This window comes from Euprymna scolopes, chromosome 12 (genome assembly GCF_053919585.1).
Source record: "Euprymna scolopes isolate OS-2025 chromosome 12, ASM5391958v1, whole genome shotgun sequence".
NCBI lineage: Eukaryota > Metazoa > Mollusca > Cephalopoda > Sepiida > Sepiolidae > Euprymna > Euprymna scolopes.
In genome coordinates, this window is record NC_136493.1 from 131,102,818 (window position 1) to 131,125,672 (window position 22,855).

Sequence of the window (22,855 nt, forward strand, 5' to 3'; positions counted from 1 at the left end):
AGGACAAATGATTTGATTTAGGCAACAAGACGATTATTTTCATTTAATTCCGTGAAGTCAGAAATCTTTCACTTTTGCTAAAATTAAATCAATATTTGATTATGTAAAACATTACACAATGAAAACAAAGAGAAAATATTTTGTATTTACAAAATATTTTTTTGTTTTCATTGTGTAATGTTTTACATAATCAAATATTGATTTAATTTTAGCAAAAGTGAAAGATTACAAAATAACATTTTAAAAGACAAATTTCAATTAAAAAACAAACTTTATTCATCAATACATTATTAAAAAATTTTTGGTATTTTTATTTGAAGAAAAAAAAAAAGACCCAGTGAAGTGTGTATAAAAAAAAAAAAAAAATCCTTCTAGATGCGAGGAGGAGAGGGAGCATAAAAGTTGAGGTTCTAATGAGGTTCCACATTGCCGCTGCCTTGTAAAAAGACAAAAATGGCTAAAAAATTTCAATTATTAATTTCCTGAGCATGTTTGTTGTGTTCTGTAAGAAAACATGTAAATAATGGAATAACCCCTCAACCTGTTCCCCACCCCTCCACTGAGTTTTAGTAACTAAAAAAAAATTCAACTACAAATAATAATGAGATTTTGTTTTTAAAAAGCCAACAAAAGTATGAAATGTATGATGGTGACCTTCAAGTTGTAGGAGGGGAGGGTACTTTGTTCCTTTCTTGGGGTGGGGAAAAAAAAAAAAATGCCACAACACTGGGTCAGCAAACATTTTTTTTAATATTCCAAAGCTGACCAGGCAGAGGAGTCAGCTTTTCGAAGGTTGATTTCTACTTTGTTACAAGTTATTCGAATTTCACTTTGCTTAGGGTTGATTACCTGGAAAGAAAAAAAAAAAAAAATTGATTCAGAAACATATTTGGTCCTTGTTTAGAATTAAACCCAATTGAAAAAAAAAAAAAAAAGAAAAAAAAAAAACTCTTCATGATGGAACAAAAATGTCATTCCAAAAATAAATTGACCAAGTAGTTCTTTTTTATACTAAGTTTCTTTCTTAAGGGGTTAATTCATTGCTAAAGTTAGCATACTGAGGCTTCACCTGAGGCACTGGCTCTTCAATCCCATTTTCCAACCCTTGTGTCACAATTCATCATGGAAGAGAGATAAATAAGTCCTTGTCTCATGCCGAGGTTAGATGCCTATGTTTGCCATTTTGTACTATATGTTGGGTTCAGAGGTAGTCATCCACTGATCCTTTCAACGCCTTTTTTCTGCACTATCAGTGAAGGAGAAATCCTTCTAGAAGGAGGCAATTCAAAGTGCCCCTTTATAATGACCTGAATTTTTTCCTACATTAAACAATCTGTCTAACTTCCATCATGGAGAGAGGCAACTAAATATGGAGAAACAATATTATACTAGCGGGTAGGCACTAGGATAAAAAGGGGCCTCAACCAGTTTATACACCAGACAGGAAGAGGTAAGTAAGCCACATATTACTACGAACTCTAGTAACCAAAAAGAATATTAGAGGGTTAAAAGTCCAACTATGGTCAGTTGCAGAAAAGAAGGGCATATTGTTTTGCTACCACTATTCAAAGTTTGAATAGTGGAGCAAAACTGCAAACACTATCCTTACCAAGAGAAGAAAAAATAACCTTGAAAACACGATTTTATAACTAGAAAAATGATTTGAAACATGGATTATTAGTCCTTTTTCTTCCGCTAAATCATTTACAAAAAGAATTCTGTAAAGAAAATTTTTTATCAAATTTAAAGAGTACAAAATTTTAACACTTACCCCACCTAAAACAATTTTTTTGCTAAAGGACTTTTGTCCGCCATCATATTTGATAAAAATATTGCAAATCACTTGGTTGACTTCAACAAACGACTCATCGGGTATCATCATCTTCGCATAAATAGTCATTGTAACCATCGTACCCGTCTGGTGCCAATCATAACGACACGGGTTTGTTTTTGTAGCCTGTTCAGTAAGTAAAACAAAAAAATCAATATGAAATTCTCATTCATATTGTAGCATACAATCACATCTAAAAGTAAAACAAGACATTGAAGTGTATAAAAAAAAAAAAAAAAAAAAAAAAAATCGTCCAAGATTCAGAATGAGAGAGCGACTAAAGTTGATGTGAAATCAAAGACAGGCCAAAAAGACTAAGAATTTAACTTCCTAAAAGGACAAAAATAAAATAATCCCAACAAAATGTTGAGGAAATAAAATGGAAAAAGTTATAAGATTACCTCAGAGAAAATAGTGTTATTTATAATAATGATAATCTGTAATGCCTAATAAAAGGAGAGATTAGCTTTAAAAATTCAGCTGATAAAATATAGGTGGTAAAACTTGCTGAGAATGCTCCATTTTATGGTTGTTTTAAAAATGGAACGGAAGTTGAAATTTCATTCCGTTTTTGTTTTTTTTTTTTAAATTGATCATAACAGCATCATTTCTAGGGGCCAAGATTACTTTCACAAAGTCCTCAACATTGCGGAAGTTTGAGCAATATCTGGCCACATGGTAATTTGTGCAAATGAATGTATTCATTGGTACTGGTTCAATAACTTTGAAAAGGAGGTGATTTGAGAAAAGTGCAGCAGACTGATAAAAAAAAGAAAGTGTCCTCACAACATTCTCCAAACTGAAAACCAAAAACATGATTACCATGCAGTATTGCAGAAGTTCCGGATTTTTATATCACATTTTAAATGGAAACAATTCAGAACCGAATCAATCATTCGGTTCCCAAGGATAGCAACATTTTATTTGATAGATAAACCACTTATTGCAGACTAACATTTTGTTAGAATGGTAAAAAAGAGATAGGTCTAAGGGTAACTTATTAATAATATAATTAAATATTAATGATGTAAAGTTCTGGTGTAGGATAATTTTGGAATACAATGTAAAAAGAATAAAATTATATTTACAATATTGAAATGACTTGGCAACTGCTGAGGGGTGGATGAACATAAATTTTGTTTTTGCACAAATTCAAATTTTATTGAACTTTGTTTAAAAATAATTAGCAAGAGAACTTCTGTTTATGTTTGAATGATTGCTTTTGTGGAATGGAGAAATTATTTATAGAAAAAGAGAGAAGTTATTTAAAATAAAGAAAAAGCTATTTAGAGAAAAGCTAATTATCTAGATGGAACAGGAGTAATAATTTGATTTAAAGAAAAATAACATTAAAGTTAGGCTAGACTATAAATATTTCCAATTTCAGAATCTCAAGCAATATTTACATATGTGAAAAGAAAAGAAACATAGGAACCTGATATTAGCCCAAGTAAGCTTTTTTTTTTTTATCAAAACTGTACTTAGAATTTATCCTGTCGTGGAAGATTTACATAAGAAAATTATGATTTTTTTTTTATTGAATTGTCTTCATTCGTGAGGGATTTCTTGGCAAAAAAAAAATAAATAAATAAATAAATAAAAAATTGTAAATATTAAAAGACAGTCCAAAAAAATTTAAGAAATTAAAAAAAAGTTTTCCCAACCTGTAAATATTTGATTCCGTTTACAGTAAAATATATTTATTTAAAATCATGCAGATATTCTCATTTATTAATACAAAGACATGATGATGGTAATAGTTTAAAAAAAAAAAAAATTACTTTGTGCCATCAGCTAGAACCAAAACATTTAACTTTCAGCCGCATTCTCTACCGATGTTATCGAGAAAAACATAAAAGAATCTAAATATTAAAAGACTAAGAAATTAATTGTATTTGAGAATGCGCAGAAAGAAAAAAAAACAAAACATGTCGGCCAGTTTTAAATGAACATTTTTCATTTCAACTTGACGATATGTCTGTATGTGTTAGTCATCAACCCAAACAAAGATTTTACCTGTTAAATATTTACACACCTGTTTTATTAGGATTTGAATAGAAAAATGAACTATTGCATGAAAATAATATGAATAGATGCTATCAAAAAATAGTGAGAGTGAAGATTGTCATTAAGTTGTAAGGACATCTAATGTCATTGCTTGGAAGAATGTACGGTTACATGAAGTGAGAAAGGGAACATTGACATGCAAGAGATGAAAAATTACTTTTGTGTCTTAGAGTCGTTATTTGTAAGGAAACATGCAGACAACTAAACTAAAGACAGACAAGCGTTTCATTTCATCTTAATTACAACTAAGAAAAATATAGATATAAATATGAGAAAAAAAAAAAAAAAGCAATAGACGAGGGAAGAAAAGAAGAGCAGAAACCAAAATAAGCAATCAATTTAAAAACCAAGGCATTAAAAATTATATTTCAAAATTACTAGGATATCAATGTAAGGGGAGTGGGGGGGGGGATGATCATACGTTGATAAATTCATTATTTATTGCCTAACTGATCACACCAGATTTAATTTCAGCATATAGATTTCATACACTTCCTTCGCTTCAAAAACCTGTTTAATCTATGCCTTACCATTTATAGGTTTAGTAAGGCGAAGTCACTAAAGAGAACAGGAAGTACTCAATGCTAGGTATCCTCTTTAAATGAAACTTATCAAACCTGTCACTGTAGAGAGAAATTAATAAATATTACTTAACATAAAATTTTTACTTACAAGTTTCTTTTTCCAAACATGTTTCCCTCTTTCACAGCCCGACTGATCCAGGAAAGATGAGAAGTCCGTAGTCTTTCTCTCACAGCATGACCAATATTTCAATCTAAGAAGAAAAAGAAATTTTTTAAATAAATAAATAAAATGTTGATAGAAACAAAATTTTAACATGTCTCATATATATAATAACATGCGCCACAAACAATTATTTCATGTATCCACATAAAATATATACTTTTTTCTATATCAAGTTTAAGTATTTACTTCAATAGTTAAGTGAGTTAAGCTAAGTAGTAAGTTATAAAAATAACTATGGCAATTAAGCTACACACAATCTGCATTTCATCCCGGTAAGGAATTATCAGGCTAAAATGCACAGAAATCATGTTACCGGGTGTCATATTATATACACACATACTAGCTGGCAGCCTGACGTTACCCGGTCGTACAATACGTTTAAACATGACATTTTAGTACGTATTTTGGAATCAATCCTCTATTGAATATTATATATTAAGAAGAAGAATTTGCCTGATGAACTAATTCACAAAAAGAAAAAATTAAATTAAAAAAAAAAAAAAAAAAAAAAAGAAAAAAATTTTCAAATGCCATAATGCAAAATATTTCCCTATAAAAATTATTCTTTTTTATTTATAAGAGAGAAAGTGTATTTTTAGGATTGGAGTTTTGATATTTATCAGATGAATTTCTGCACAAAACATATCTAAGAACACTGCCAGACATATATATTAGCTTTGTGTGAAATTGGCAAAAGATAGCTTCCAAAACGATTGAGCCTATGGAGGAAGAAACACACAAATTGACTTTAATAGTAGAGATTCTTGTTTGCGATAATTTATGCATGCGTGTGGTGTTTAGGTTAGCTAATCAATATTTTTTTAAAGCTCAACTAAATAGCCCAAGTTAATACTGATTTGAGTAATGGCTTTGTTCATCCATACTTTTTGTTGATTGCAACAACAAAATAAAAAATAAAAAAAAAAAAAAAAAAAAGGTAAAACAAATGGCATTTAAATACATTAGTGGGAATTGAAACATCACATTTTCTGTGTTTGCTAATTCATAAAAAATCTTGCTTCAATAAAGGAAATGACTTCTAAAGATCCTGGCCAAAAGTTTGTGGGTCAATTTCTAAAAGCTGTCCAACAAACATTAAACTGAATATAATGATGCCACAAACTACTTAGATAATTTTGTTCAGTACTTTGTTTAAATAAAATTAAAAAAAAGTATTCTAATATTCATTGTGAAATTTTATTCGGAGAGCAATGTTTTCTAGCAATATAAATAATTATACTACCTATAGAATTGTATATTTGACAACTTTATTTGGCATTAAATCGTCCATAGTTTATATGCAGTAAAACAAAACACCTCAAACAAATGCTATTGATTTGTGGTTTGGGGATTATCAGATTTTTTCAGTATTGATTTCATCCATTATCCTTAAATGGGAATTCTGAGACAGGGAGGCATTACCTCTGAAAATATCACTCCAGGAAAAAAAAAAAAAGAAAAAAAAAAAGACTTCTTTGGCATTAATGTTTATTCTCAACACAATTGACCTTCAATCATCATCTAGTATCTATTTGGAAAAATAAAGAGAAATAAGGTTTTGATCTTTTTAAAAATTACATAGAATATGGTTGGGATAAACCTATAGATACAAAGGTATGATGTGATCAGTGAATTGATTAGATCAGTCTGAGTCTTTGACTTCTCGTCTAGCTGAAGTAAGGGTTAAAGTGAAAGAATAGCTCAGCTCATTTTTGTTGTTGTTTGTTTTCATGCATATCAATTCATTCCATATACTGAATGTTTTATGCTAATTTATACAAACCGAGGTTCTTATCCAAATTTCATGTACATTAAAAAACAGAAGCAAAGAAAATCTGTATGATGTACAGTACCCATGACGAAACATATTCCAAAAATCATGTAAATTGATCAGGTAGTTTCATTTCTAACAAAGAAAATAACTTTTAAGCAATTAATGGGAATTCATAGGTATTACAACGTAAATCAAGTATGAATTTTTGTTGAGTTCTCTTGCTGTTTTTTTAAGATGGTTTTAAAAAAATTAAAGGCTCATAAAATTTGATTTTTTTTTTTTAAGAAAAAAAAACAAAAAAACTTGAACAATTTATGCAAGTTTTTGTATGACATTTTTATTCAGTCACAAGTATAGAGATTTTTTTTGTTTGTTTTTTAATATAGGAAGAATTCTGGATAAGAACTGAAACTGATGAATTAGGTGAAAAAATGTGTATATAAAAAATATATACAGCATAATCACTTTGATAGACACCAGTTCAGGTAGATCACCAAAATTAAGCAATGCTAAATGGGTGACCATTTGGGAATACCAGGTGTTATATAATCTGTTTATCTTGGTATAGTTTCTGGTCATCTTGAACTTTTTCTTGTCACCAAAATCACACACTGTCAATTCAGAAGAGATGTGGTTGAAGATTGTGCAACTCTTGCTTCACAATTACATGCATAGTTACCTCTTAAGATGGAATGAAGGCAATAAATAAATACACACAGAAGTGAGAATCAGTTTTTTCCCCAATCGATTAAAAAAAAAAAAAATTTTTCATATTTTCATTTTACACCTAGTCAACTTCAGTGCTTTTAGAGAAAGTTTTGTAATGCTGAAAAAAACTTACCCTTCATGAAATACAGCTTGTCCACTATGGTAAACACAAACTTGCTGGTTGGAGTCTTCTCCTTCATAAGACTGGACAGAAAAAAAAAAAAAAATTTCTTTAAAGATTTTTCATTTAATAATTTGCATCATTAGATACATGATCACCGAAATTGACTTGAAATTATTGTGTCATGTTTCGATACAACAAAGTCTACGAAGGTCTTATTTATTTCCTTAAGTTGAAGGTTCAATGAAATTCATAAAACAATCAATATAAAAAATTTTTTAGTGCGCGTGAAGATTAGTAATGTTTTAAACCAACGCATTTCAGGTGAGAACATTACATACACATCAGGTCGGAATTAGTATAAAATTTTTAGAAAATTGCAAAAAATGATAGAGCAGAAAAATAAAATGTTGAGTACTCAAGATCCAGGGGAGGTAACTGCAACTATCATTTTTACTCTATAATTTTAATTTCACCATTTTTAAACACAAAATGTCAATGTAATTGTGGATGATTTTGCGAAAAATTGATCTAGAACATATTCTACCGAATCATTCATGGTAATTTTTGGATTTAACAGATGTGCCCTATTCCAACCATTATCAATGGACGCAAAGGAATTTCATCAGCATCTAACAAAGCAAAACTCTTTGCCAAGAACTTTGTAACAAATTCTGCTCTTTTTGACCATGGCCGCCTACTCACCGTATTTCCTTCTGTGTCAGAAGATACTCTCTGCAACATACAAATATCTGTGTGTGATGTTGCCAAGTTTATCAAAGACCTTGATTCCAGTAAAGCAACTGGCCCCAACAGCATTCCAATCATAGTGCTCAAAAAAGCTTCAACCAGAATTAACCCCATACTTACAAAGCTGTTTAAACCTTAAGGAAAAATGCTTCCCAACACCCTGGAAAACTTCAGTCTGCCCAATATTTAAAAATTCTGGAGATCGGTCATCTGCCTTTCAGTACAGATTCTTCCTGTGTGTCATAAGTTGCTGGAATTTATGATAAATTCAAAAGTGGTCAACAACCAGCAGAAATAACCAGACAGTCAGTGACATGCAATATGGTTTTCGTTTTGCTAGATCTATAGTTAATACTCTAACATCACACAGGATTAATGAATCTCTCAACAAGGGCTTTGTTTTTAAAGCAAAAACTCTTAACATATCCAAGGATTTCCAGCAGTGAAATAGCTGGAAATGTCCTCAATTTTTAAATCCTTTCTTTGATAGGCTTATAAGAGTAGTCATCGATGGGCAGAAATCAGAAACTTTGAGTATAAACACTGGTGTCCCTCATGGTTTCATCCTGGGCCCAACTCTTGATCTTAGAATGTGATTTGGGAGATCATCTAAGATCATTTGTAGACATTTACAGATGACACTACCATCAATGGCAACACTTCAAAGACTGACAATGACCAACATCTTTTTGATTCTCTCTCCTGATCTTGAGCACATGGTGCAATGGGGAAAAAGTTGACTGGTTAATTTTCATGCAACTAAAACCAAACTTCTCTTATTTCATCATAATCGCTCAGATCCTCATCATACCCTAATTGAAATGAATGGCTCTAGTCTTTAGGAAGCACCATATCATCACAAGTTTCGAGACTAATCATCACTCTCGATCTGAAATGGAACACATACAAATTTGTTGCAAAGATCGTTGAAAATATGGTTGAATCATTGTACCACTCCAGTAGGTATCTCACTGCCAATGTAATGCTTTATCTTTAGAAGAGCCAAATATGCCCTAAAATGGAATGCTGTTGCCACATCTAAGCAGGAACTGCTTGTTGTCCCTATCTTGCCTTGATAGAGTTCAAGGCAAGTTTCAAAACCTAGTAGGCGATGCAATTTTCTCTTCCCTGCAACCTCCTTCCCACTGAAGAGACATTGCAAGCCTGCCTCTGCTCTATCGTTATTTTCATGGCAAGTAATCAACTGACCTCCAATCTACGGTCCCCCACCTTGCCAAACTGTCACAAAAAACACTCAACTAGTTACAACCACTATCGACAATTTTCCCCACTATCTGTGCATAATTCTAAACCCAGATTCCATGAACAAAGCTTTCTTAGAACTGCCCACATGTAGAACACTGTTCCACTGGACTGCTTCCCAGCTGATTACAATAGATAGCCTTCAAGTCGAATGTGAACAAGTTCTTGATGAGCCATTCCCCTTATATTTTAGAACTTTTTATATACTCCGCAGATTGTAATATCTACGATTTGTGAATGGACGTTGTCTGTAGATTTATTTTGATGGACTTTATAAAATTCCTGCTATTCCGCTCTCTCGCGTGTTTGTGTTTTTCGTATAAAAGCAAAACTGAATCGAAAGCAAATGTCATTTGCCAGCCTTTTCGGCCAGGACCTCCAGAAAAGCAATTCGCTTTGATCAATGTGGAGAAAACCCATTATATCAAACAATTGCTATTCATTTGGAGAGCTCCCCCTTCTTGGGGAGAGCTGGTTTTCCCCACATCGCGGGGAAACAAATTAATGAAACTAAGCTAGCATTATGAAATAGAATAAAAATCTAGACGATATGGGAGTTAAATATTGTTTAACAGAGCGTGTATTGGCGCATGTAAGAAAATCAGCAACTGAAGGATGGCTGGCTAGCGAAAATATTAGCAGCAGCCATTAAAGCACGTATGCAAATTACAAGTCACAAGAAAAGGAGAAAAATACATCACATGGTTGGAGAGAGAAGAGAGAAGCAAGTTGTGTTCCGGGGAAGATGGACGCGTGAATACGAGGGCAAGAAAGTGCTGAGTAGCACCAGGTGGCAGAGACTTTCAAAAAGTGCATGCAAGAAAACTTTGGAAAGGAGATAATGAAATAGGTTTTATTTACACTTAAAAATAAACAAAAAAAAACATGCAGAGTCGGATTTTTATTTCCCCAGTTTCATTTGTTTGTGGGTCACAGAGGTTTGAAGTGTAACAGTTAAAAAGTAACAACTGCATTACTATTGGAATGCAATCAACCAGTGTGTATGTGTATGTGTGTGTGTGTGTGTGTGTGTGTTACAGAAATCAAGGGAGAGAACTGTATATTTGTACATAACTCCCCCCCCCAACTGTTTCAATGAATAAAATATAATAAATTAGCTGAAATGAGTATTTTTTATAAAAATCTAAAGGGACAGAATATTTATACTAATAATATAATGAACAAAAAAATTTTTTAAATATGGCTATTCCGAATCAAGTACTGACATATCAGATTACTACTTTAGTCTGATTTTGAAAACCAAACTAGACAACTTTAGATCCTCATAAATGTACAGTCAGAAATGATACATTCAAATTAGAGCTTTCTTGTTATTTAAAGCAACTCGTTTGATGGGAGAATATAGTATAAAAAAAAAAAATCAAAAAAATCATGAGAAATGAAATTGGTCGGAATTGACCGTATGAAAAAGAAACTTATGACGTACCTGCTTACAACTAGCATTTTGACAAGGCGTTCCAACAGTTATATCACTAGTTTCACCTAAGAAGAAAACAGCAGCATATGAAATTAGAACTTAATATAGAACTATGGAAAAAGTAAAAAGACCACACATACAGAGAAGGGAGGAGGAGCACAAGGCGAGAATAAGGAAGAGTAGGAGGGAGAAAGAAGTGGAAAAAAATAAAGTACAGAGAAAATGGAAACAGTATAACATCCATTCTGACAATTTTTTAAGAAAATGAAGAGGAGAAATGCTTGGGTGTAACAAAAGGTATTGCACTCATTAAGTATTTAAAAATGGTTAAATAAAAATAAATAAAAATTGCCTCACCGGGTTGATCAATGATCTTTAAATCTTCCATTAAATTATTGAGTTTCTCTTTTAAATTGTCAAGGACAACCATTTTTAATTTGGTGGTTGCTTCGTCCTCGGATGGTCGTGGAGGTGGATCTTTTGGTTTCGGCAGACGTCCTATTGGTTGTGTCTAAATAGAGGAAGAACAAAATTGTCAATGTGATCAATACTGCAAAAGAGAAAAATCATGTCATGCGAGTAATTCTGAGATGGGCAAAAAACAAAAAGAGATTGATCGATTATAGAGGTTAATAGTTAAAAAAATGTTTTAGAATAAAATAAAAACTCCGATTGTCAGCCTATATATGAGTATAAGTCTTCAGTTAATGGTATGGTTCCTTTAACCATCAAGATCGTGGCCAATCCATTATTTACACATTTGAAAATGTCAGATTCTTAAAACATTGATTCTTGTTCTTGTCGAGAATTTGCTCGATATGAAATTAAAATAAAGAATCTGCAGAATGTTTTTTTTTAATTTTTAAATCACAAATTGATCAAGTATTTTTATGTTTATATAGAAAATAACTTTAGCGATTAATGGTAATTTAGATGTTACAACATAAATCTAGTATGAATTATTGAGTTATCCCCCACCCCTCCAAAATGGCAGTTGAGTCAATTGCTTCTTTGATACTCATAACATTTGATTTTCTTGTCTAAAAATAAAACTACTTTATCAATTTCCATGATTTTTGGAATATATTTTAGTTTTGTCATTAGTACATACATCATACAAATTTTTGTTTTTTAACGGTTATAGACAAAAACGTTTGTTTCTACTTTTTAGACTCCACAAACTGAAGAGTTATCCTCCAGTGTACAGAGCTGATGATGGAGTAGTCCATTTTCATATCTTTCTATCTGTAAGTTGGACTGAATTTTCCTGTGAAGCCCTGGTCAACTTAACATTGATAATGCCTTTGTCCACACCAAAAAGAAAAAAGTAGGTTGTCTAACAACTATAAAAACTGTACTTTATACACACACTTAAAAAAAAAGAAAAAAAAAATCCAATGATCTAAATAATTAAAAACGAAAATATGAAATAAAATAAGTATAAAAATGTAATTGTTGGTGACCCACTCACATATGAGTGGGGTCACCAACAATTTTTTTTTTTTTTTTTTTCCATACTTATTTTATTATTTCATATTTTCATTTTTAATCATCGAAATAATTTTTTTTTTAAGTCATTGAAGTAATTTTTTGAAATAGTTTGAACATGTTTCAGACGTTCATATTTTTTTTTTAAAAGCGTCCACTTCCAAAAGTTTGTAAAATATTCAAATGTAAAATATTTAAAAATGTAGAATAGCATTTTTGCTGACCATTTCGATAAGGTTTCCAAGAGGTGGGAAGATTTCTAAATATTTCCAGCACACAGACACTTATATGACCAAGCACCAATGCAATCCACACAAGAAAAATAAAGAGAAGACAAAGGAAGAGGGGGAAAAAGTAAAAAAGGAAAGAGTAACAACATTCAGTGTTCATGTACCAATAAACAAGGGCAGAAACACTCATGACAACATTTAGAAACCTTCCTACCTCTTAGAAACATCTATCATCAAAATGGTCAGCAAAAATGCTATTCTACATTTTAAGCATTTTACAAACTTTCTGAAGAGGATGTTTTAAAAACATGAGAACGTCCGAAATGCATTAAAGCTATTTCAAAAAATTATTTCGATGATCTAAATAATTAAAAAATTAATGCAAAAAAATTGTTGGTGACACTCATTTAAATATATTCTTCTCTCGTTGGTATCTCTTAACCCATTTCTTTTTAATTAAAAAAAAAAACATTTATATCAGTACTTACTCCTTTTTCTACTGGTTTAGGAACTTCTTCCTTTTTGGGTGGAGTGGGATTATGCTTTCCTTTGCTGCATCCCTGGAATAAAGAAAAACAAGAAATGTTATCTTATTGGAAATATATTTTTACATAGTGCAGATAGAAACAAGTAAATGCACACACCTAAGTTCAAACACAAACACACTAACAAAATTACCGATCAACCTGCTAATTATAGTAACAGCCCAAAACTGCTATCTTGCTACTAGCTCACAGCAAACATTTACAAACAAAATCTATGCCCGAAATAACTTCTGCAACTACTACATTTTGCTTCTAGCCTAACAAAGTCTACTATTAATAATTATAAGTGCTTAAGTAAATTCCAGTTTTTATCTATTTTACTTTCATCTCCCAACTTTCATGATAATTTCAAAGTAATTTAACATTGAAATCATGCACAATGGAGAAAACAATAAAGGGGACACACTGTAACTTTAAAAGTTTTACAGTGTTATCTCCAGTGATTTTGATTGAAAGATTACAGGCACAAATTTGATTTTACAAAACAGAGTCCGCCTCATTTATTATCTAACACGTTGTCTTGCTGGATTTGCAGAGTGTCATAGCAATTAATCTGAAATCAATATTTGATTCTGACTAGCCAATTTTTTTTCTTGAATCTTTTGTACAAAAATTGTATTTCACTAGTTTCTTTCAAATAACTCATTCTGGTTCAGAATTTGACTTTAACTAGCAGTACCAGGCATCATAATGTTCAGCGCATGACAAGGCACACACTGCTATTTAATTTGATACTCATAGTCTTTAAATCAGTAATAAGTACATTTCTCCTATGTCTATCAAAATAAAACTTATAACTGGATTCACAATAAAATTTACTTTAAAATGGTATTTTAATATTTTTGTTGTGAATTGCAGATTTAAAGAAATCACTATTTAAATCCGACCATTAACGATAAAACATGCCAGCATAGCATGCCCGTTCATGGTAGATGATTTTTTGCAAATAAGCAGTCGGGGTGTGTTCACATAAATACTCAAAAAAGAAGTTGTACACACTGACAACGTTTCTAATTGTTTTAGCTAATTAGAGAAAAAGAAATTGTCTTTGCTACGGAATTTGAACACAACACGTACAGTATGTCTTTTCAGTGCAAAGTTAGAATAAGTTGACGCTTTGGAGTACAAAGATGAAAGATAGAAACTGTGTTCAAATGCTATTTAATAGTGATTAATTTCTTTTGTCCTAAAATTTGAAAAGAATTGGATAAAAACTTTATGCAGGAGTTGATAGAAGTTAGTGACGAACGCATAAACATGAGAATTTGTGTGCCATGACATGTACAAAAATAAATCTATAAACAATCATTTGTCAACTAACTTACAAAAATAAAGTATTTTTTTGTTATTTTGAAAACATAAGATTTTAATTATGAACAGGAAAAAGAATATTTAAAAATTTTTTTTAAATAACCGACAATGAACATTTTTTTTGTTCTTGGTTTTTGAGTTGCAAATAAAACATCTCAAAGTTAACACATTGTAATACAAAGATAAGTAAAGATAGAAGCCGTGTTCGAATGCTATTCAATAGCAAATATATTAATTTCTTTTGTCGTCAAATTTGAAAAGAATTGGATAAAAACTTTTTATGCACGAATCGATAGAAGTTAGTGATGAACACATGTAAACATGAAAATTTTTGTCTGCTAAGACGTGCACAAAAATCTGTTAACAAATCGTTTGCCAACTAACTTACGAAAATAAAAAGTAAGTATTTTTGTTATTTAGAAAACAAATTTTGGGTTTGTATTACTGTACACATAGATTCGAAAAAGTTGTCAAAAAACAAATATAGAACAAATAAATGTTATCAAAGGCAAGATAAGTTACTTTTCTACCAAACTGGATATATTTTTTGTGTTTTTATTCAGTGTAACATGTTTATTCAGCTCGAAAAACATGCAGTGTTTACCGATGTATTGGAAAATTCAAAATGGCAGCCGACTCTCTCTCGGAGAGGGTACGTTTGGGAAAAGGTATTATAAATAATAAACTAGACAAAATACTGTTAGAAAACAACCGAATACATGTCAACTTATGTCACGGTAACATATATTGAGCGAATTTCTAACAGTATTTTGTCTAGTTTATTATTTATAATACCTTTTCCCAAACGTACCCTCTCCGAGAGAGAGTCGGCTGCCATTTTGAATTTTCCAATACATCGGTAAACACTGCATGTTTTTCGAGCTGAATAAACATGTTACACTGAATAAAAACACAAAAAATATATCCAGTTAGGTAGAAAAGTAACTTATCTTGCCTTTGATAACATTTATTTGTTCTATATTTGTTTTTTGACAACTTTTTCGAATCTATGTGTCAGTAATACAAACCCCAAATTTTTAAGGTACTACTACAGTTTATTGCCCAAAATGTAGACACCATTTTTTATTTTTTTTTTTGAGTACCTGTCATCAAAATCAGAGGGAGAAATCAGTATTTTAAACTATGACTGAAGCATGAAATAAATAATTAAACTAGATAATAATTACTTCTGGAAAGAAGTAATTACTTTGTGCTCTAGTGTAGTATAAACACCCCAACCTCTCCATGTTAACAGCTTTCGAGATTGGGGATGGGGCATTTATTCTGAAAACCGTTCTTAACATGAGGTTGGGGGGGTTATACTACACTGGGGCATATAGTAATTAGTTTAATTAAAAAAGATTTTTTTATTTATTTCATACTTCAGTCATAGTTTAAAATACTGATTGCTCCGTCTTATTTTGATAACAGGTGTCCGAGAGAAGAGAGAAAAACAAAAATGGCATCTCCATTTTCAGCAATAAACTGTAGTAGCACCATTTTTAATTATGGACAGGAAAGGAATATTTTTTTAAAAATGAACATTTTTTTTTTGTTGCTGTTCTTGGTTTTTGAGTCTCAAATAAAATATTAAATAGCGAATATATTAATTTCTTTTGTCCTAAAATTTGAAAAGAATTGGATAAAAACTTTATGTACAAGTAGATAAAAAGTGACAAAACATGAGAATTTTTGTGTGTCGAGAGGTGCACAAAAACATCTGTAAACAAATCGTTTGTCAACCAACTTAGGAACGTAAAGTTGCCATTTTTTTTTTTTTAAACAAATTTTTAATTATGAAAAGGAAAATATTTTTAAAAAATAAATTCTTTGAAAAAGAATGACCAACAATGACCACGCTTTTAAATGAGTTAAAACGCACAAACTACTTATCCAGTTAAGTAAAAGAATAACTTTTATTGGGTTTGTTTTACAATCCACAGAGGTATGAAAAAGCGGTCAAAAAACAAATAAATGTTACCAAAGGCAAATTACTCTTCTACCTACCTCGATAAATTTTGGTGTTGTAAATGTTTATTCTGTTCAAAAAACAAGTAGTGTTGAGCGTTACATGAGAACAAGAAAAAATGGCCGCAATGTCTCTTGAAGTCTTGACCATGACTTAAAAATAAAAATTATACAAAATAGTGGTAGAAACTCACCCGATAATTGTCACTAATTGAACGGCAACCAAAAGACCTTTTACACAACAAAAACAACCCATTTCTTGAATGAGTTGTGTAAGTTCTTTACTGAAGATGCTCAGCTCAGCTCAGTGGTTAGACTCCAACGAAGTTCTACAACACTTCCCAAAGGCAGAGTTGCATCAAAAGAAGGTCATGCTGACTGTTTGGTGGTCTGCAACCAGTCTCAGGCAAAACTATTACAGCGGTGAAGTAGTCAAAACAAATGGATGAAATGCATCAGAAACTTCAACAACACCCAGCATTAGTCAACAGAAAAGGCCCAATTCTCCTCCACCAGATCCTGCAGAAGTTGAACGAATTGGGTTATGAAACTGCCTCATCTACCATACTTTCCAGGCTTCTCACCTAATAATTATGCTTTCAAGCATCAACTTTCTGAGTTAGAAATGCTTCAAAAACCGAAGCAATATTAAAAACGCCTTGAGTGACTTCATTGCTACCAGAACACAAAATTTTTACGTTACTGGCATGAATACACTTATGTTGGCAAAAGTGTGTCGATTTTCATGGTGCTTATTTCGATCAATAAATTTTTGTTTAAGCTCAGATATGTTCATCTGAATTTAAAAATTAAAAACTGCAAGAATTTGCCAACCTGATACTATTATGGCATTTCTTCAGAATTATCCGATCTATTCCCTGTTTCCATTGTTCCAACTCATTGGTCTAGTGGTCTCCAATTTCTTACCAAGAACTGCAGGTTTATAAAATTCTTCAAGCTGACAGTTTTCCTCCTACCTACAGCCTTGGTATTTTCAAGACCAAGGCCTATAAGCATCTGTATTTGTGATAATCTCTCGTTCTTAATTCTTTATATTAAGTGGCTTCATACCTTATTTGTAATGATTTCCAGAAGAAAAATAAAACCTTAGCATCAAACATATCTGCTATACACCCTATTCTTGTATTGGTGATAAACTTGCAACCACCTCCAGCACTCAAAATATTCAAGATAACTTTAAAATAAAAATAAAAAATTCCCACTTCACACATATCATACTGTGTCTATGACCTTTGTCAGTTGAATCTCAAAAGCTTCTTTTTTTTTTTTTTTTTTTTTTTTTTTATATATAATCTAAAGAGAAATGCACGTCACTCACCGGAATGTCAAGAAAGACAGTGAAGTCAACACTTGATTTTTTACAGCAAGACCATTTTTTTATGGTGTCATGGAATACTGGAACACCCGGGTGAAATGTACAGGAGTCTAGAGAAAAAAAAAATAAATAAAAAAAATAAATAAATAAAAAAAAAAAAAGGAAGCAAAATGAGGCTTCATAGTTTTGCCTTTATAATGTTGGGAGATGTGAAGATTATCTTGAAATTTCAATTCATAGCATTTTTCTTAACACAATACTACAAATAATTTTTGTGAAAAACAAATAGTCAAGTGTTTTACAAATAATTTTTTTACAAAGTAAAAAAATTCACTTTTTCATTTGAGGGATTTATAAAACTGGTCTAAATGTGACTATTTTCTTGTCTGAAAACAGTTATTTTACATTTGGACATGTGCAATTAAAAGGGAAACATTTTTTCAGGAAAAAAAAAGAAAATACTCAAGTATATTTCTTTAAGTGTATTTAATTATTAACTCACATGTGGTTTTCATTAAAAAAATATCTTTGTATTTAAATTATTTTTGGTTTAAATCTTTTTATGTAATTTCTTTCAGCAAAAAATTTAGTATTTGACTTTAATTTGTTTATTTTTTGTTTTTGAATTCATAATTCAGCTTTTGTAGTATTTGAACATCTCTTGCTTCAAATCTACATAACTAGCAGGCCATCCGGCATTGCCTAGTCGTAAAATACACTTAAATATGATATTTTGATTAATGCAGATTTCATATTTATTATTATACTAGCAGGACTACCTGACGTTGCTCGGGACCGTATAAACAATCAATAAATTTGAATTATATAAATATATAAATATACTTGAAAGCCACCCGGCATTGCCTAGTCATAAAATATGCTTAAATATGATACTTTGATTAATGCAGATTTCGTATTTATTATACTAGCAGGACCCATTAACTGGCGTTGCCTGGTTGACACAGCCCTCCCTCCCCTCATAAAAAATTAAAGTACGGTTGTTGTTGACCAACCCCCAACCTCCTCATGTTAAGAATGGCTTTCAGAATAGACCCTCCTAACCATCAAAAAGTATTTGTCTGCCAAATTTGTGGAGCTAATGTAAAAATTTACAAAAAAAAAAAACAAAAAAAAAAATTTCTGTATAGAGCAACACTAATCAGTTAATTTTGTTTTGTTTTTTTCAACACGATTGTAATCTGTAGAGAGCAACAACAATATGTTTAATTCAGTTTTTTTAGCATGATTTTCTTCCATAGAGAGCATCACCATATTGTATAATTTCTGGAGTGTTTGTTAATTTATTGTAGAAGTGGATTCCAGAATATGCAAATAGTCAGGTAACAATCAAAATGGGATGGAGAATTTTTTTTTTTTTAATCAGGAAATGGAAAGATTATGTTATGTGTATGTATGTAATAACCAGTTAATGGCGGTGCAAGCACAATATCATAAGAAAATATAAAATTTGACCCAGTCTCAACTGGTTGTGGTGGGAGCACTAAATATTGAGAGAGAAATATAGGAACTTCTGTAGATGTGGCAATTGTGATGTGTTGCTCATCAGATGTAATATGGTATTTTAATATCATGAGTGAATATGGCAGAAATGGTGGTCATAAACTAATAAGATAGTGGCTGTCAGGGTAGATGTATTAAATTTGTATGCGACATCTGTTTGCAAACCTACAGTACTTTGGTCCAGAGGAGAATTTCTGCAATCAAAATATTATATACACAGATTCTATTGAATCCAATATATAGTAAGGATTTAAAAAGTTAAAAATAAAAAATGATTTGTGCCACCACTGAGAACTGAAACCAAAATGTTTAGCTTACAATTTGCTTTTTCCTTTAACGTTAATCCCTGACCTATGAAGACATGTTTGTTGCAAGGCTAAAAATTAAAATATGAACCAATAGCTATTACGATACACATGCATATTCATAAATGCTGTCATTCAACCTTCACCTGGCAAATTCCATTCTTTTAATTTACACTTTTGCACTGATTTTCTCCGGCTAAAACCCAAATATAAAGTTTTGCATGGGTTCGAATACCATACATTCGAAGTTTCATGTCAGTTAAGCCAAAAACTGACAAGAGTTTTGTAGGCAAAATTTTTAAACAAATATATATATATATATATCTATTATATATATAAATCCGTAATCCTGTCTGTTTGTTCACAATTTGATTAATATATACAAAACTTCCTGCTGAAAACAGTTATCTATATAAATTTTATTTACTATAAGATTTTCTATATAAATAAATAGCATCACGATCAATATATATATACACTATATTGAAGGCAATGTACATAATAGAACTAATCTATTTTGCATATTATATTAAAGAAAATCTTTTTAAATAATTCGCTCAATTAAAATTACTGATTATAGTAATGTAATTGATGTAATTGTTCTATTTAAGAGTATTATTTAAAGTTAATTTATTTAAATTATTTTAATTCAAGTTATTTTGTACTATTTGCTAAACTGGCACATTTTAAGTAATTTTCACTGATATTTCACTTCCGGTTATGAACGGATATATTTTTTAACCAAATCGAGAGATATGGTGATAAAATGATTTGTTTTAATTATTTATTTTCTATAAATTTAAAAGTTACAAATATTGATAAAAAAAATAAATAATTAGGCTAAGGATGATTTTATTTTTCGACGAAATATTTTAAATCGTTAGCCCTCTATTAAAGTCTCGGCTATAAATGTCGATTCATTGTAAGGTTAAAATTTATTTCCTACGGACGATTTTAAAATCATTTTTCAACTATTCACTTGACTGTCTGAATTTTATTATCGTCTTTGAAAAAGAAACAAGGTAAAGTAATGCTTTTTATATCAGATATATTCCTATGCGTTTTTTTTTTTTTTCACTTTTTTTTCTTCGATTTTCTTTTGAGAAAGATCTTATGTTTTCCTGTCTGGGTAATTGATTTAGTTGATAATATATATTTGTGTGGGGGAGTTTCGATGTAATTATGGGTTTTTTTTTCGGGGGGAGAGGGGCGTCGCTTTATGTCTCAGCGTCACTCAAAGAAAAATAATTGCAGAAGTACAAAAATGCGGGTGTTTTTATCTGTTTAGTACTTCTGCAGTTTACGAACCGTGCTATTTTTTTTAGATATGATTTACAAGTGTAATTCAATTTTTGCCGTATCTTTTGTTTATTAAATTTTTATGTGAAAGTCCTTCCTTTATTAAAAATGGGGTACTTTTTATATACACAACCAAGCATAGTTTATCCGCAAAAATCCTAATTTACATTTTTGGGAGCAACACAAACTGAAAACGGACCTGTACAGTTTTTTTTTATCTACGTAATGTAGAACTTTCATTTACATTTTTACCAGTGGTACAAGAAATGTCGTTTACCCAGAAGTTTTGGTTTTGAACCTGTAATTACATAAATATTAAAAAAAATGCCAATTAGTATTGTAATACAAATATATCCGTAGCAAAGCTCGGGTAAATCGGCTACTATATATATATATATATATATATATATATATAACTATTTCATTTATTCACATAAATTTACTATACGAAAGTATAGATTTATGCGTAAACTTTAAGTATTTACTTCAAAAGTGCTCAATACGTAGGTAGAGCTAGTTAGTAATTTATAAAATATATATGGCGATTAAGCTACGCTGAATATTCTGCGTTTCATCCAACTATAGGATTCGTCAGGCTTATGCGCGAATTCTGTCGTTGCTTCTTGTTTTTATACATGTTGAGGATTACTAGTTGGCCAATCAGCTTTCTAGTATCCACCGCGCCCCTTCCTACCAGCCAATGGGCATGCATTTTATCAAACAAAGGATCTGTTTTAGAGCTAAGTTAGTGGTTTTAGGTGGCCGTTCTACTTTTTTTTTTTTTTTTTTATTTTTATATACATATTCGCATTTTTAAGGGTTTTATAATGTATATATAAAAAAATAAATAAATAAATTAAAAAAAAAAATTAAAAAAAAAAAAAAAAAAAAGAAGTAGAACGGCCACCTAAAACCACTAACTTAGCTCTAAAACAGATCCTTTGTTTGATAAAATGCATGCCCATTGGCTGGTAGGAAGGGGCGCGGTGGATACTAGAAAGCTGATTGGCTGACTAGAAATCCTCAACATATATAAAAACAAGAAGCAACGACAGAATTCGCGCATAAGCCTGACGAATCCTATAGTTGGATGAAACGCAGAATATTCAGTGTAGCTTAATCGCCATATATATTTTATAAATTACTATATATATATATATATATATATATATATATATATATATATATATAGAAAGAGGTTTGCATTTACTATAACCTTTTTACCTTTTTATGCAGATATTACACAAGTATCAATCATGTAGGATATCTGCATGAATATGATTACATGTAATAATTAACTAATGATCATGCCATAAGAAAACCGAAGATATTAAAAACAAATTTATAGGAGTATAGATTTTACGTATATAATTTGTTTTTTTTATTTCGAAATTTATATTAAAAAAAGTTCAGTTTTGTTTTTTTTTGTATTTTACTTCAGTAAGTTTTAAGAGATCAAGGGGCTCCCTCCTGGAGCTAACACTTGATTCTGTTATGATTTAACTTTATATCCAAAGGTTCTTAAGAATAGATACCGTTCCCTTTATGGCTGCTATCTGTATTTCATTACAGCTTGGTCTTCCAGGGATTGCTTCTAAGTATTTATGAAGATTCTTTTTTATTAAGCCAATTGCTCCTATCACAACCGGTATAATGTTTATTTCTTTCAGAGACCATGTCGTTTTTAGATCATTTTTTAGGTCCTCAGTATAAATTGAATCATGCACCTTTAAATGCATTTGTTTTTAAAGTCAATAAACGAATTTTAATCTTTAAAATCCATGAAATAACAAAATTTTCTTTTGACAAAGAAACACATTAAAAATTATTACACAATAAGTTTTTCTTCATTTTTTTTTAAATCACCGTAAGTGCCAATCTGAATAAGCGCAGACTTAACACTTCATATAATCTTGGATTCTTGGATTTTTGAATTTTTCATCATTTAAATTAATCAAGTGACGATTTAATTAAAATTTGATATTTAAAACTTAAAATATAATTTGTAACTAAAGTTAATATTTTAAAAAAGCACACAGAAAATATTCAAAACTGTCCTTGACCTTTAGGCTTGAAGTAAAGTATAGTATCTTGTGATTACACTTGATTTTTCCTCTCCTTGGTCAATAACAGAAATCCTTCTAAACTGAGGT

At 30.7% G+C, this 22,855-nt stretch overlaps 1 protein-coding gene across 1 annotated transcript in view; it reads right to left on the reverse strand.

The window, feature by feature from the left end:
- Window positions 1-252: 252 nt before the first annotated feature.
- Window positions 253-22,855, reverse strand: part of LOC145291483 (cysteine and histidine-rich domain-containing protein 1-like) — a 40,699-nt gene continuing 18,096 nt past the window's right edge. Inside the window, exons 2-9 of the mRNA XM_080137364.1 lie at window positions 17,581-17,687; window positions 12,906-12,977; window positions 11,057-11,210; window positions 10,709-10,764; window positions 7,261-7,331; window positions 4,571-4,673; window positions 1,772-1,957; window positions 253-849 (exon numbers count right to left, since the gene is read on the reverse strand). Coding sequence (XP_079993490.1) covers window positions 748-849; window positions 1,772-1,957; window positions 4,571-4,673; window positions 7,261-7,331; window positions 10,709-10,764; window positions 11,057-11,210; window positions 12,906-12,977; window positions 17,581-17,687 — 851 coding nt within the window. The 3' untranslated portion in view covers window positions 253-747. The remainder of the gene's footprint in view (window positions 850-1,771; window positions 1,958-4,570; window positions 4,674-7,260; window positions 7,332-10,708; window positions 10,765-11,056; window positions 11,211-12,905; window positions 12,978-17,580; window positions 17,688-22,855) is intronic.